Genomic DNA, 15,918 nt, shown 5'->3' with positions numbered 1-15,918 from the left:
GTTTATGAAATAAAATTAATCTTGAAAATATAAATGGGAGATATGTGAATTAGAGTTGATTTTAAAAATATAAACAAGTATTTTAAAATCATTTAAAATTAACATTGCTTAACAAATCTTTTTGCAGAAAAGACATCTTTTTTTGTCAGGAAAAAAGACAAATATTTTGAACGGGGTAATGATATATGTTCATCATTGTATGGTATATACTACATCAAGTTAAAAATCGTATCTATTAAAAAGATATGATACTATAAATTTGAAAATATTTCAAATTCTTCTTTTGGGAAAAAAATAATTCAAATTCTACATTACTCACTCTATTTTATTTTACATGTTAATTTAATTTTTTTTTTACATGTAGTTTTAGTTGCATAGTAATTTTAATTCCATATACTATTTTTGAATTTCCCTTTTGATAAAAATATAAATGCTGCTTCCTCTCACTCGTTTCTTTAAAAAAAAAAAAGTTCACACACACATTTTAAGGCTATTATAAAGTAAAATTTTATAATTTATTAGTATTTTTCTTTTTTAATTGAAAATCTAACATAAGGACATCTAAAGCCATCTAAACTATTAGCAAAAAATCAAATAAGAAATATAGAGTCTAGTAGTTCATTCTCTTTGTCTATAAATAAGAAAATAAGGACATGTTTCCTTTTTAATTTTTTAAACTACGACCTCTCTTATAATTATTTATAATTAACTGATTATTGTTTTCAAATAAAATTTATCATCTTTTCAATATTTTCTAACTAAAATCCGTCATTTCCTAGAAACATCATGAATGACATTTATATAATTATTATTAAATCATCTCATTTAAAAATTTAAGTCTCCAAAATTCATATTAATAAAAATTTATATAATATTAAAAAAAATCCGTGCGGTTTTAAGCTAATTATAAATTAATTATAAAAAAATAAAAGTAAACTATGACTATAAAATAGTAAGTTAGTAAAGTTAGGAATCTTAACTTTGAACGTTCAATTATTTTGGAAAATAAGGCCAAAGAGCCATGTATGAATTTTACCAATGGGTTAGGTCGAAGCGGCCCATTTAAAAGTGTGGCCCAGAATAGTGATATAAAGAAGATACAAAAGTCATCATCAGCCTAACCTAACACAAACACAGCCGCAGCAGAAGATTGAAGAAGCATGGAAGAAAAGAAGAGGAGTCTAATTCTGGCGCAGGTTGTGGTGGGAGAAAAAAGATCTGATTATTATGTATTTGATCTGGAAGCTGATGAAGTTTTGAAAACTGAAATTCAATCTTTGTTGGACCAAGGACAGGGGGACATGGTGAAGTTGGGAGGAATGATGTATAATATTGGCGGTCTAAGACGAATAGATGAATGCCCTCCCCTTGATGTTATTCCTTGTGCTGAAGGAGATCACCACGTCCACTTGGGAGTATCTTGTTTAGACTTGAAGAATTTTGATGATGCTCCTCTATCCTCCAATAAGTGGAGGTGGAATGATATCCCTCCTATGAAAGAATTCCGCATATACCCGTCTTGTGCTTCCCTTGATGGTAAATTATATGCCTTTTATTGTTTATCAGCAAAGACCCATATTGGTGAAGTGTTTGACCCCAGCCTTGGACGCTGGGAACCCTTGCCTCCTCCACCAGAGGAAATCCCTGCCGGTGGCTCTTTGCTCGTGTCTCCTCGGGTGATTTCTGATGAAAAGAGACATCGCATTCTTGTGCATTTTGATACTACTCATTCCCTCTATGCTTATTATCCTGATTTCCATTCATGGGATTGCCTTGTACAATACTTTAGCCCGTGGTATCCTGCTACCATCGCTTTGGTTGATGATGTCCTTTTCTTCCATATATATGAGCGCCGTGATTGCCTTGCTGCCTTTGATTTGTTAAGCAATTCATGGTTAAAGGTTAAGTATTCTTCCAACTTTCCTGCTTGGGATATGTCTTTTAATGAATGGCAGAACATTCTTCATTTGGGCGATGGCATCTTGTGCTTGGCCAACTCCTGTGCTTCTTTTAGTCCCCCCCCTGTCCACACTAATATTCGGTTTGTCAAATTAAGACTTCAGCGGATCTCTTCTCAACACCTGCTGCTCGTCACTTTCGTTTCTTCCCAATGCTTTCGATTTCAAGGCTACTTGAGAGCCAACAGCTTCTTCCTTCTTTAGGTACTTCAAATCCTACTTATATGCTACTGCCACTTCTATGTCTAGATATTGCTGGAAGGTTAGTGATATATGCACATCCTAAATTGATTGTTGCACACCCTAAATTGATTAGTTGACCAAAATATCCCATGTTTCTATATCATTTTCCATTTTGCCCCTTTATCAAGATATATGGTTTTGTTATTTAGATTCATGTTACTCCGTATTATTATGTTTTATAAAGTAATATATACATTAATTAGGTAAATTTAAAAATAATTTACATGTTGATTATTTTACTAAATACGTGCTCCCTCCGTCCCAGCAGATTGTTAATGTTTCTATTGGAGTTCTAAACGTCAAGTTTTAGGCCTATATTTGAACATCCTAATCATTTCGGATTAACGATCAAGTGTTTAATTTGAATACACTTGATCGTTGATCCGAAATTATTAGCTAATCATTTCGGATTAACGATCAAGTGTATTCAAATTAAAGCTTGTAGTACACTTGATCATTGATCCGAAATTATTAGGATGTTCAAGTATTGGCCTAAAACTTGACGTTTAGAACGCCAACAGAAGCGTTAATAACCTGCTGGGACGAAGGGAGTAATATTTATATGAACGCCTCTTATTATTTAAAAAGGTTTTCTTTCCAAATCAATAAAAGTAGTAGAGAAAATTCAAGAAAAATTCAATTCAAATATATTATAATTACTTATTTCTAATTATCATAAAATTACTAATATCTTATTTAAATATTAATTGCATATAAAAAGTTATTTTATTAAATTTTATAAATTTCATATATTAAGAATTAGATCCTTATACAGTTCACTCCTAGGTTTGATATGTATGGGTGTGCACAGGTGGGTTCAAATCAGTTTCTACCTAAAATTGTTACCAAGTCGGGTTTTTATCTTATAACTTATAACCGTAACTGAATCGTTCTAAACGATTTTTTTCGGTTCGGTTAACCATTCATCGATTTCATTTTTTTCGATTTTTACCTAATTATTAAATATTAAATAAATTAAATAATATTAATGAACAATATTTTATAGTAACATAATTTTTATTTATATAAAATTAACAATTTAAATAATGAAGGCACAGTAAACAAAAGAAGCACACTCATTTCCGGATTCAGATCCGTATCAGAAATATTCGTTTGACAATCCTGATTAGGAGTGAGCATTACCCGCCCGATTCGTAATCAGGATCGGGTGTGCTAAAAAATTAAAGATGATATATACCTCGCACATTTAAGCCCCTTGTAATCTGGTACTGTATATCTAACATGTAAATTATAACTATTTTATTTGGGAAAAATCTCAAATTGGTCAATGAAGTGAGCTTGTAGTATCAAAAGTTCTATCAAATTTAACGGGGTCTCATTCGTACCACTTTAGTAAGGAATAATGACATGTCCGTTAGTTTGACCGGTTGACCGGACGGAAAGCTGACGTGGCGAACAGAGCAGCATTATGTGGCTTGTGACTCAGATTGCAGCAGTCACAGTAGATAAAAGAAAACAAAAATAAAAGAAGATAAACAACAAAAACAAAACAAAACCCATAAACAAACCCGACACATTTCCCTTTAACCAGAATTTCCACACAGCTTTTGTCTGTGACAGCAACATGAAATGAAGGTGCAATGGTATCTGTTTTGGTTTCAGCTATAAATTGGGGTATCTCAACAACTCCAGACTGATCAGTTTTATCACTGAATAGAGACGAGACAGAACAGATGGAGTCTTCATCTTTATGACAAGGTTTTCTTTTTACAATTTTCAGAATGAATGGGAAAGTCTGAAAGTAGTTGCAGATAAAATTATGAATCATGTGGGGCTGGTGAAGCAAATAAAAAAGTTCAATATTCAAGCTCAATATGCTAGTACTGAAGCATCAGTAATTTAAACACCTACAAAGAGCTATAAACCTGCAACAATATGAAAATAAATGATCAGATAGTACCTTGCAAGCATCACCAGTCCATTATAATAATGGGATTTACTAGTTGAATCTTATGGTTCTATTATCAAAGCTTCTGCATATTTACCCTGTTGCATACGGAAAAAGGAAACAAATACATCAAACGAATAAAAAAGATTAAACTACATTCTTAAAATTAATTATCCCAACGCTAGTGCTCCCATTATATCTTCCACACACCTAGTATGATCTAATTTTCCAAACTAGCATGCAGATTATGATACGGGTAACATGTATAAGATCCAATTGAAACATTATATGTCTTACACAGGCTTTCAAGGAGCAAGAATTCTGAACTATACGACAACAATTTAGTTTCATGCATCATTTCTAATGTCTCAAATTTTAACAGTTTTAAAACTTTAAAAGTGTAATAAGTTTAAATTCTTATTAGGCGAGGATTCTTCACTATTATATGCTGCAAACTTCAACCGTTGCTGAAGGAGACTCTTCCGGACTAACTCGGCTGCATGCGGGTTCATAATTAATGGAGGCATTAAGTGGTTACCATATGAATAGGCCGCCCCCATCCAAAATCTAAATCGTATATTGGGGTCCTCTGACAAGAGCTGATAGACCAGGCTGGCATTCCAGGAAGTCGAGTGCTGATCTCAAGTACTCATTTCCCATCTTTGACAATGCAGCGTGAATTCTCTTTGCAGAGTTCACTAAAGGCTCTGATATAATTTCACCTGCTGTGCCAACTGGGATGGCTGTAAAGACTACATTGCCTAGATAGCCTGGAGGAAGTGGAGGGCTCAGTCTGAATCATCCATCCGTGACCATGTAAAGATATACACACACACACACACACACCGGGATACAGAAGAGAAGAGGGGTTTTTAATTAGTTTATATTATTACAATCCAGGTAGATGCAAATAGAGACGTTAGAAGCCACTCTGTCAAACATACACCCGCCACGTCAGCTTTCCGTCCGGTCAATCGGTCAAACTAACGGACATGTCATTATCCCTTACTAAAGTGGTACGAATGAGACCCCGTTAAATTTGATAGAACTTTTGATACTACAGGCTCACTTCAGTGACCAATTTGAGATTTTTCCCTATTTTATTTATATGATGATTGACGTTATTTTAGTCATTTAAAGTTAGGGTGTGCAAGAATCAATTTAGGGTGTGCATATGTCAACACCCTTTCCTAAAAAGCTTGAAATTACAAAACATGGAGTAGTTAAAAAGCATGCTAATACATGAAAATAATCCACAATTAATTTTCAAATGTGGTTGAGGTGTTCTGTAGATTAGGTTCAAGATAGGAAATGTTGCAATCTTCTAACATATACGCATACCTGAGCCCATGTCTAGATTAGAATCTATACACATGTTTCACTTGACACAGCCGTTTGCATTATGTGGTTTGTGGATGATTGCAAATCAGCATTGGTTTTTTAATTGTACTGTTGTGTTAGGATAGTGACATAGCGCTACTTGTAGGCTTTTATAAGGGTTGGATTGGTAAAATGTTATTTCTCAGTACAATTTCCCCCACTTGCATTATGTGGTTTGTGGATGATTGCAAATCAGCATTGGTTTTTTAATTGTACTGTTGTGTTAGGATAGTGACATAGCGCTACTTGTAGGCTTTTATAAGGGTTGGATTGGTAAAATGTTATTTCTCAGTACAATTTCCCCCACTCAAAGCGAGGAAGGAGGGTCTGTCACTAGTCAGATTGTGAATAGTATATACACCAGTAGTTAATGACCTTTTTGCTCTTTTCTTGTTGAGAAATTTAAAATTAGACAGAATTTTACTGCTTTGATTCTTATAGTCAAAACAAGTGTTAACCTGATTATCAAATGAGTGTTGTGTCGGACTGAGATGAATCAACTATTGGTGCGTCAGTCTTTGGGTAAATTATTAATGTAACAGATATTTTCACATTAAAATGGTGACTTTTCTCACCAATTTGGTTACATACTATCCCATAATTATATCTTCTCAAATATCGGGAATAAGGCACACAAATAACGAATATGATATGAGCTTCGGCTTGAGTGTCAGCTGATGCTGATATTTTCTGCATCTATACACCCAGGAGCAACATTTACAAAAAAATAAGTCACAAGTTAACTGATAAATAGAACTTGTTCTGCCCGACTTCACTCATGACCTGGTTCTAGCACCTTAATTTTTTTCCTTCTGATTAATAAGACTGCTCGTAACACACGTTTTCAGCTGACACTCTCTTATTATTATTATTATTATTATTCCACCTGATTTGTATTTATCTACAGGTGCAAAAGTTATCCGGATACCAAATCTTTCTTACATCAAGATAACGGCTCTCCCTTTAGTCGAAGTTACTGATGCATTGGTCTTTGATGATTTCTGCTTGCTTGCTTCTAAGCTATATGTTTTCCGAATGATGATCCGTGGTTTGTAATATTGTGACTTTTTTTTTTTGTCAGACTTATTGTGACTATTTTATTGTGACAATTTTATGTAACCTGCATCTTTAAACAATTTATGCACCTTGGTCACTACGATTAGGAGTAATTTTACATCATCTGGCTTGCTTAAATTATAGTATTTGCAGTATGAAATTATTCACTTATGTTATTGCTTCTTCTCTTTCTATTTAACCCATTTTTAAAGATACAAATTTTTACTTATTCTGATTTTTTGATTGATGAAATCCTTGATTATGAATGTATTTTGTTTAGTATAGTTTGTCACTCCAAAGCAGCGGCAATCGATATGTTGAAACAATTTGTATAAATATATATAATTATTTTATATTTTTAATTAAATAAATATTATTTTGTTGTCAACTACTCCCTCCGTCCTGGTAGATTGTATACATTTGGTTTGGACACGGAGACCAAGAAAAAGTGTAAAAAGTGAGTAAAGTGAGATGAAAAGTGATTAAAGTGGTGGGACCCATTTATATTTAATGATAGATTTGAGATAGTGGAGGAAAATAGTGGGTGTAATAGTGTTTATATTATTATAGAATGAAGATAGTGGAAGAAAGAAGTGGGTGTAATAGTGTTTTATATTATTAAAAGTTACTATATTTGGAATGTATAGAAATGATGGGACGTCTCAAAAAGGAAACTGTATAGAATTGATTAGGACGGAGGGAGTATCTTTTTTCTAAAATAATTATCCACTGTCTGATCAAAAAAGAAAAAAAAAATGAAAAGATGGCATGAAATATCTGTCATAATTGGAATTTTTATTACACTAATGTCAAATGTTGAGGTTTACGATTTGAAAAAAAAAAACTTTAGGTAAAATCCTAAAATTAAGTTATTGTTTAGCTATGCATGTCTATGGATGATGATAACAAATGTCACAAGGTAGAAAATGAATCAAGGAATCGAAGCTGACAAATGAATTAGGAAGCTAACTGAAATGCAGTTCAACTAAAGATCAGTAATCAGAAGAGAGTTTGCTGTAACCATGCAAGTAATTTCGAGAAATCAAGGAAAGAAGAGTTCGAGAAGTCAGGGATTTTATCATAACTCTATTCGAGATATATTATACCTGACCTGATTCGAGACAACAAAAAAGGTTATTCGAGAAGTTCCTGTTCGAGAAGTCAATTTGATAACTCTATTCGAGAAGTCTGTTATATAGGCTATTCGAGAAGTCTGTGATATAGGCTATTCGAGAAGTCATTCGAGATCTCAACAAAGAGAACTACTCGAGAAGTCGACATTCGAGAACTCAAGCTCTATCAGTTCGAGAACTCAGCCTGAACTCTTAGAAGTGCCAGAGTTGTCTAATGGAACATATCGAATAAAGATCAAACCCAGAATTACTTTGCAACCCGTGACTTATAGACAGTGATCAATTACACAAAGGATATTACGAGTAGGGAGTCAAATTGTAGATATTTGAAGGCTCAAACTCTTCCAAGTGAAAGGTGAAATCAGTCACTGTTTATCTAGTTTCAAGGGCAACAATAAGAGTGGAAGCAACCTCCAACATGATTACTCTACTACTGAAAAATTCGAAGGATATCTTGATGAATGCATAAGGATCAGCTATTTTATATGGGAAGTTCAAGCATAGCTCAATAAGCAGAAAAGCTTATTGACTTTCGAAAAGATTATCTTTTTGATTAAAGCCACTTTTCAGATATAGAGATTGAAAGCAAAAGGTTCTTTTGCATAAAGCATCACGTGAGCTTGGAAGCTAAGTCAATTCAAGAACTTAGAAACTTACGAAGAAAGAAGCATGCACTGACTTGGAGCATGTTGGGATTGTCCAAATCAAGGAAAGATGACTTTCAAGATAATTTCAGAAATAGAGTGACTTCAAGCTTGTGTGTGTGACAAGTTACCAAAAATGTATCTTGCATTTTACGTATTTCACTTGGCTTCTGATAAGTGGATTTTATATCCACTTGGAGCGTTCCATATCGGCTTAAATTGATTTACTAGGCCTCAAGTAGAAGAGGTGTTAGATGATGAAGAGAATGTGGTTCTGCAGCTCACAGATGTTGAGGATGAAGACTTTTACTCTCTAGAAGAGATTGAAAGCATGAACAATCCAACCATGGCATATATGGCTAAGAGATTCAAAAATATAAAGTTCAGAAGAGACAAGTCATATAAGCCACATGGTCAATCGTCCAAGTTCAACAAGGGAAACTCATCAAAGGCTATTGGTAGTGCAATAAGAGGAGGATACAAGACAAGGATGGTGGACAGATAGAAGTTCAGATGCTATAACTGCAATGAGCTAGGCCATTTTTTTACTGAGTGCAGAAGGCCAAAGCAGAATCAAAAGTTTGAAAAAGGATCTAGAAGTCAGTTTAAGAAGAATCAAGGAAGAGCCTATGTGGCTGAAGGGAAGTGTTGGGATGATTCTGATAATGAGAAAGAGGAAAAATTTGTGAACCTAGCTCTCATGGCTAGATCTGATGATGAAGCATCAAGCTCATCAAATCAGGTACCATCTCTCGTTCTACTTGATATGTCTAAAACTGAGTATAAGCAAACTATTGAAGAGTTAAGTGCTGAGATGTTTAACATTCATGTTAGTTTATCTGCTGCTAATGAAGAAATTGCTAAGTTAACTAAACAGAATGAAACACTCAAATCTGAGAATGAAATGCTATTGCTTAAAACTAGTCCACTAGATTCGCTAGCTCAAGAAAATGGTAGGTTGAAGAATGATATTGCTTGTGCTAAGGAAGTAAAAAAATTCTTAAGGAACCAAATTGCTGAAAATGAATTTAAGATCAAGTCCATTTTAGTTGGATTTTTAGCAATGCGAAATTGTTTTTTTTTGCTTCACCCTTTTATTCTAAATCCCTAACCCCCAAATGGAGTAACCCGACTCTGTTTTTTTACAGCTTCTGGAGATTTCGAGCTCCCTCTCTAATCTCTCTGAATCTCTCTCTTCCTCATGAATCTCTCTCAATCTTTTTCTCTTCCTCACGGTTCTCTCCCTCTTACTGAAAATCACAATCTGTTGTCTCTCTCTCGTTAATCTCGATTCTCCTCTCTCATGTAAGATCAATTCGAGCTTATGTGACCTTGTTGAAATTAATTCCCCCTTTCCCTCTATTCATTTTACCTCTGTGATTACTGCGTGTATAATCGAGGTCGTGGCTGTGTGTGTTGATTTTCTCCTCCCCCTCCCCTGTTCTTGACATCGAAGTGTTGTGAGTTGCTGCTATTGTGCGTGTGTGTATGCAGTTTTGGCTGGGTGTGTGTGTGTGCGCGCGTGAATAATCTGTGTGTGTGTGAGTTCGAAATAGTGTACGTGTGTATGTGTAGCAAGAGGGTGAGTCGAATTCAAGCTTAGAGGTACTATTGTGGTTTATTTTGAGCGGGTATGTGACTCTTGTTTGATGGTTTATTTGCTTGATCAGTGTGGTAATATAATTATAGGTAGTAATAGGTTGTAATTTGAGTGTAATACTTGATCAGTATAAATTTTCAGTGGAATTCTGGTTTTGGTCGAAGCTGGTTTTGGTTGTGTCTGGTTCGAAGGTGGCAAGGGGATTAAGAGGCTTTGAGGAGGAGGAGTTCGATTGGTGTGGGTGGTAATAAATCTAGGAGTTTTAGTAAGTGTTTAGCAGGGGAGAAGTCTGTGCAGATGTGTGAAGTTAAATGTACTGGTGTCCGTGTGTGTGTGTGTTTTTAGGAGTGTCAAGAACAGGAGGATGGTATGGGGTGACTGGTAAGTGGTGTAAAAGCTATACGTATATGTGTTGGGAGTGGTATGTATAATATTGGTGTGAGGGTGTTATTTTGTTGTAGATGTTTGTTTGGGTACAAGTGTGGGTATGTACAAGTGTTGGCTGAGTTTTAATGGATAACTAAATGTGGATAGATTGTTTTAAATAAAAAGGGCTAATTGTTTGTTTGCTTAGTACTGACAAAATGTAAGATGGAAATATATACCCTTATGGACGATTAAAGATGTAATTGTTGTTTTAAGGATTATTGATTAAAATTTGGTGAAGTACTAATGGTATGCGATTTTAGTAGAATTGTTAATTGAGCTCGGACTGTTTGTAGTAAACTAAATTGTTAATTGTATTTAGAGTGATAATTATAATTGTTAAATTACTATTGTGGATATTAACCTGTTTTAAGGATAAAAGAAGTTGGATGTACATTTTGTTGAAACTGTGGTATATGTACGTTGTTTATCAAGTTTATGGATTTTCAGAGATGTACAAACTAGGTACATTAGTGTGAATTGATATGATTGAGTAGTGTATTGAAGCAAAGGATATTTGGTTGTCGACGGGGGTTAATAGTATTTCTCATAGGTTAAGTTATATTTTGGAGGGGGTACTGTCCACTTTTTGTTAGAATTATTTGTAAATTTTATAGTAAATTGATGACAATTATTTGTAAATAGATATGAGGTACATGTTAACAGGTATAAGTGTAACTAAATAATATGTGCTAAATGTTATGTGATTTATGTGGGTATATATTACTATTTTAATAATACGTGCTGTATATGTTAAGTGGTAAAACGTATAGGATGCGTTTTGGGTAGAATGAGTTAGACGGTTAAGGTTATAAGCACACTGAAATAGTACTTTGCCTTTCTATAGGTATGAGTAGGAGGCCGACTGGGAGCCAACGCACGTGTAGAAAGAATCTAGAGGAAGGAGACAACCATTGGAAATAGACGAGTATAATAACGGAGTGACAGACAAATTGTAGAGGAAAGATGAATGTATAGCCGAGCAGAGGCCAATGTATAAGGAAGTAGAGATTGATGTAAGGTGAATGACGAATCAATGTGATGGAAAAGGAAACTTCGTATATTGAGGCAAGTTTACTATACCTCACTTATTGTTCAAGTGATGTGAAACCTTCTGTTATATTTATTCGTTCTTTCGAAATCATTTCCTGCAAGTATTTTTACTCTCCATATTTATTTGAAGGATGTGAACCTGTTTCTATTATTCATAAAGTGTTCTTCCAATTCGTGTTGCCAGGGTCTATACCCTTTTTTTTTGTTTCAAGCTCGAACCTTGTATTGAAATTCAGATTTCTTGAATCGCTTATGAATTGTATTTAAAATTCTCGTACGTTATTGCTATTCCTTTTTAAATTATTATCGAACCTTTTATACCTTTTTGTTTATCCCTGATAAATTACTATTGAAACACATGTACCTTGCTTTTCCTTATGAATCATTATTTAAACTTATGTACCCTATTATTTGCCTATTTCTTGTTAAACCATAAACCATGACTTACAATTTATGCACTGCTTTATCTTAGTCTTTTCCTTATTCTCATTCTTTTAAACCATACCAGCCTAACCAGATCTCATAACCCCTGAATTAAATTCTAGAACCCTAACCTTTGTTTTGTTCCTTATTAACTAACAACTCTTCATTAGATTGTGACCAATGCAGTAACCCAATTTCTCAATTGAACTTCAGATTTCTTTATTCCCTGATTTTCATATAATTGCTGTTCAATTTCTGGAATCTCAATAATTGCTTCGTTATTTAATTGATATATGTTTCCTTGATATATGATTCTGTCTTGCTGAATCCTACCATGTTTAGTTCAATCTTATTGCTTTGTTGCTATGATTCTTTATATCGAATGCTTCCCTGAATCTTAATATTATTGTTGTGTTGTTCATAATTCTTTATATCGAATGCTTCTCTATTTCTTAATCTTTAATGTTGCTCCCTAAAATGGTCTAATTTATTAAAGATGTTTTTAAAAATTCCTTATACTGGGCTGATCTGTTATCAGTGAGTATAAAGGACTTAAAAGTGATTTGTTTTAAAGGTTTTAAAGATTTTAATGTGGGGTTTTCGTTAAATGTTTTTCACGGATTCCTTCAGATTGGAGACGTAAGAGGCTAGGGTGGTCCTAGTCCAAATTTTGTTTAGCGTAAGAGGCTAGGGGTGGTTCCCCTAGTCCAGCATTGAAGGCCAATGTGTTGCCTAATTGGGAACCCAATTTCAAGGTCCAGAGGGACTTCGTGTCCGGTATGGGGACTTTACGTGGCTGATCACCCGTATTGTCCGTTGTCAAGGAAAAACTCCAATCAGCTTAAATGTTTTTAAAAGGTTCTATGAAAAGTATGTTTTAATGATGGAATGGTTTTAAAGAAAGAATATTTTGATGAAATGTTATGATTGAAGAAAATGGAAAGCTTAATCCTATAATGGAAATTGAATGATCTTTTGAAGTAAAGTATTCATTGATATTGTTCATCAATGAATTATCGTGACACCATTGTTTCACTATATTATTAACTTGCTGGGCGTTCTTTGGCTCACTCTTGCTTTGTTTCTACCTAACCCTTTGCAGTTAGGCTTAAAGATGATCTACCTGTATTTTTCCTTTCGAATCAGAGCGATGAGGCATTCTATTCAAGACAGATTTCAGAGCCAGCGCGGGCAGGCACAGATTTGGTATGAGCTTCAGATTTGACGGTACAATAGTTGAGATTAGATTATAAATGGAAGTTGTAATAATTTGTATTAATTGGTTTCTTGTTTCATACCATAACCTGGAATCGATCCTCGGTGAGGAATAGTTGGTGTATTAAATTTTTATATACAGGTGGATAGTCTGATTTTCAAATACTTCATGCCGAAATTTTCTAAAATTCCCCTATACCAAAGACTATTTTATTACAAAAAGTATATTTGCAGTATTGGAAAGTCAGGGCGTTACACTAACAGTAGCCCTAAGGGCTATGGTTAAGCATTAACTAATCTCATATATATTGTCAACATTTATTTTAGTTATTTAACTGATTGTTGATTTTTCAATGCTTTTTTACAACATCAATTTAATTTCCCAAGTATTTATAGTGGACCTCGTATTCATATTAATTTCTACTAATAAAAACTTCCAAAATTCTTAAATAGTTACATTGGGATTCGTGCAAACTTGATATATTAAGTGCAAAATTGACATTTATCCACTTACATTAATTCTTAACCATAGCCTTAGGACTATGTTTAAAAGAATACATTTATCAACTTAGAGAGAAGACCTGGTCATTGGTCACCTGCACAGATACAGAAATTAAATTGTCTCCAAATACCATGGTTTCTCCACTGAGCCTACGATTGCAATAAATGAAATATGAGATCTGAAAGCAACCATAACCAAACCGATTAACAAAATCACTTATTCGCAAACTGAAATCCGATATCAAATTTTGAAAAATGGCAAAAATATCTCTTTTTTCATAAAATAACCTTAAAATACCCGATTTAATAAAATTGGCCAATATTCCCCTCTTGAACCTGCCGCTGCCATATGCGTATTATACATAACCCTACCCAAACTTAAAATCAAACAGAACGGCTCACATCTATCTTACATCGTTGCCATTATGTATTTACCAGTTACTCATGACAGATTGGGTTCTGTTATTTACACCAACTATGAGAAAGATTGTAGAAGGGGAGGTTGAATACAATCTTTTACAAATTTAAAAGATTCAAGAATGATACACTAAGAACACAGTAAACAGAAAAACACCAAGTATTAAAAATACGGGTGGATTGAATGATCCACCCGTGAGATTTTATATAGAAGAATCTGTGGATTGTTTACAATTCGCACAGCTGCTGGTTCATCACTCAACAAGTTCTAACTCTCAGATTTTTCTCTCAAGTAATTTGAACAAGTTCAACTGATGCTACTAACTTGGTTATATACTCCAAGTTTTACAAAGCTTTTAGCTAGATTACAAAATGCACTCTAATCTAAAAACAATGCTGCACAACTTTGTCTTATGCATGCTTTCTGAGATGTCTTCATCTTTGACCATCATCTTGATTTGATCCAGATTGCACTGCATGAGATAAGTATGTTTCTGCTTCTTCTTTATTTTCCTAATTAGGCTTCCATGTCTATTTTAGTGTAATTCGATCCATGTGATTTGTCAGACTTAAGCTCTAGTCACTTTCAACTGCTCTTTGCTTCATCAGTTGAAAGTTCTGGTTACTTTCAACTGCTCTTGACTTCATCAGTTGAATGCCCGGCTCATCAGTTGAATGAATTACAAACTTCATCAGTTGAATGGTGTTCCAGTCTCATCAGTTGAATTCCTCAGCATCATCAGTTGAACACTTTGTCTTCAGTTGAATGCTTGATTTTCATCAGTTGAAACATCATCCGGTCTTCATCAGTTGAATAGATACATCTCATCAGTTGAATATCCTTCACTTAGATAAAATTACATGGCATTGGATATTTACAATTAGCCATCCTATTCTACCCATCCGTTGATAATTCCCAAAGACAAGAAACATAACAATTACAACTGAAATTTGATAAAGGTTCTAAGTAAGACATGTTACAAAATGTTTATGTTATCATCAAAAATTATTGATTCCTAACAATCGCCCCCAATTTATGACTGGAGAAGATGCAGACATAAATTCTACACTTGATGATAACAAAAACATTAATAAATAAAATGCAGAATTTAAATACAAGAGTTAGAAAAGATTACAGATGATTATGCTCCTCTAGACTGAGCAGTTACTTGTTCCTAGAAGATCTTCTTCTTCTGGACTTAAGTTTTTCTTCAAGAATATTGATTTGCTTCTGAAAGATCCTGTAGAACCATTCTTCATCACTATCTTGTCTGTTGAGCTTGGATTGGAGAGTCTTCAGAGTATTCAAGCTAGCAACCTTGAGTTGATCTTTAGGTCTGAAAATCTCCTAACACCTTGATTGTCCCTAAATTCCATGACTGGAGTAGGTTCATGATGAATTTTCTTTCCAGTGTAGGGAATTTTTAGCCTTCTTTGTAGACTAGCATCTGAGTTCCATTCCTTCCTGATCTCAAGGATTCTCTTTAGTACCATTTGCTTTGCAGGTGGTGTAAATCCTCCAGTCCTCTTCATAGATCCATATATTTTTGTTAGAGAACTGAATCCCTCAGAATTCAGAACTCTGTGAAGAGGCCAGATGACATCACCCTTGTTTTTGTAAGAGAATACCAATCTTTCAGGTAACTTTGAAGTTGCTTCTATTCCTCTTACTTCTTGAAGATCATCCAGCTCCAGCTCCAACTCAGAAATTTCTTCAATGTTAGCAATGATCAGATAGTCATCAGGATTTTCAGGTTCTTTTGGAGGTTTAGGAGGGTTAGCCATCTTCTTAGCAACAGACTTGACTTTCTTCTTTGGCTTGGAAGGTTCTTGAACAAGAAAAGCTGGAATTGGGATATCTTCCAAGTCAACTGGCTCCTCCTTTGGCATTATTGGCTCATCATGGAAGTTGACATCTGGATGTACCACTGTGGTGTCCTTGATTGGAGAAGAAGGCTTT

The 15,918-nt window shown here is 34.3% G+C and overlaps 1 protein-coding gene across 3 annotated transcripts; it reads left to right on the top strand.

Annotated features, from left to right (window-relative positions):
- Nucleotides 1–1,026: 1,026 nt before the first annotated feature.
- On the top strand, nt 1,027–6,669 carry LOC108213207 (uncharacterized). 3 transcript variants are annotated; one of them, XR_010287813.1, is made up of 4 exons: nt 1,100–2,162; nt 4,535–4,926; nt 5,011–5,126; nt 6,398–6,669. XR_010287813.1 is itself a non-coding variant. In XM_064085011.1 (2 exons), exon 1 carries the CDS (start codon nt 1,161–1,163, stop codon nt 2,160–2,162), a length of 1,002 nt encoding a protein of 333 aa, XP_063941081.1. In that variant the 5' UTR covers nt 1,027–1,160; the 3' UTR covers nt 6,398–6,669. The 3 variants fall into 3 exon arrangements, 1 of the variants encoding a protein (XP_063941081.1); XR_010287812.1 differs by having other exon boundaries at nt 4,535–5,126; XM_064085011.1 differs by lacking the exons at nt 4,535–4,926; nt 5,011–5,126 and having other exon boundaries at nt 1,027–2,162.
- The last annotated feature ends 9,249 nt before the right edge of the window (nt 6,670–15,918 follow it).

Source organism: Daucus carota, chromosome 9 (genome assembly GCF_001625215.2).
Source record: "Daucus carota subsp. sativus chromosome 9, DH1 v3.0, whole genome shotgun sequence".
Taxonomy (NCBI): domain Eukaryota; kingdom Viridiplantae; phylum Streptophyta; class Magnoliopsida; order Apiales; family Apiaceae; genus Daucus; species Daucus carota.
This window is presented reverse-complemented; position numbering and strand designations above follow the sequence as displayed.

Excerpts from the sequence above, each read along its gene's own strand:
- LOC108213207 (XM_064085011.1), top strand. The coding sequence starts at position 1,161 with ATGGAAGAAAAGAAGAGGAGTCTAATTCTGGCGCAGGTTGTGGTGGGA.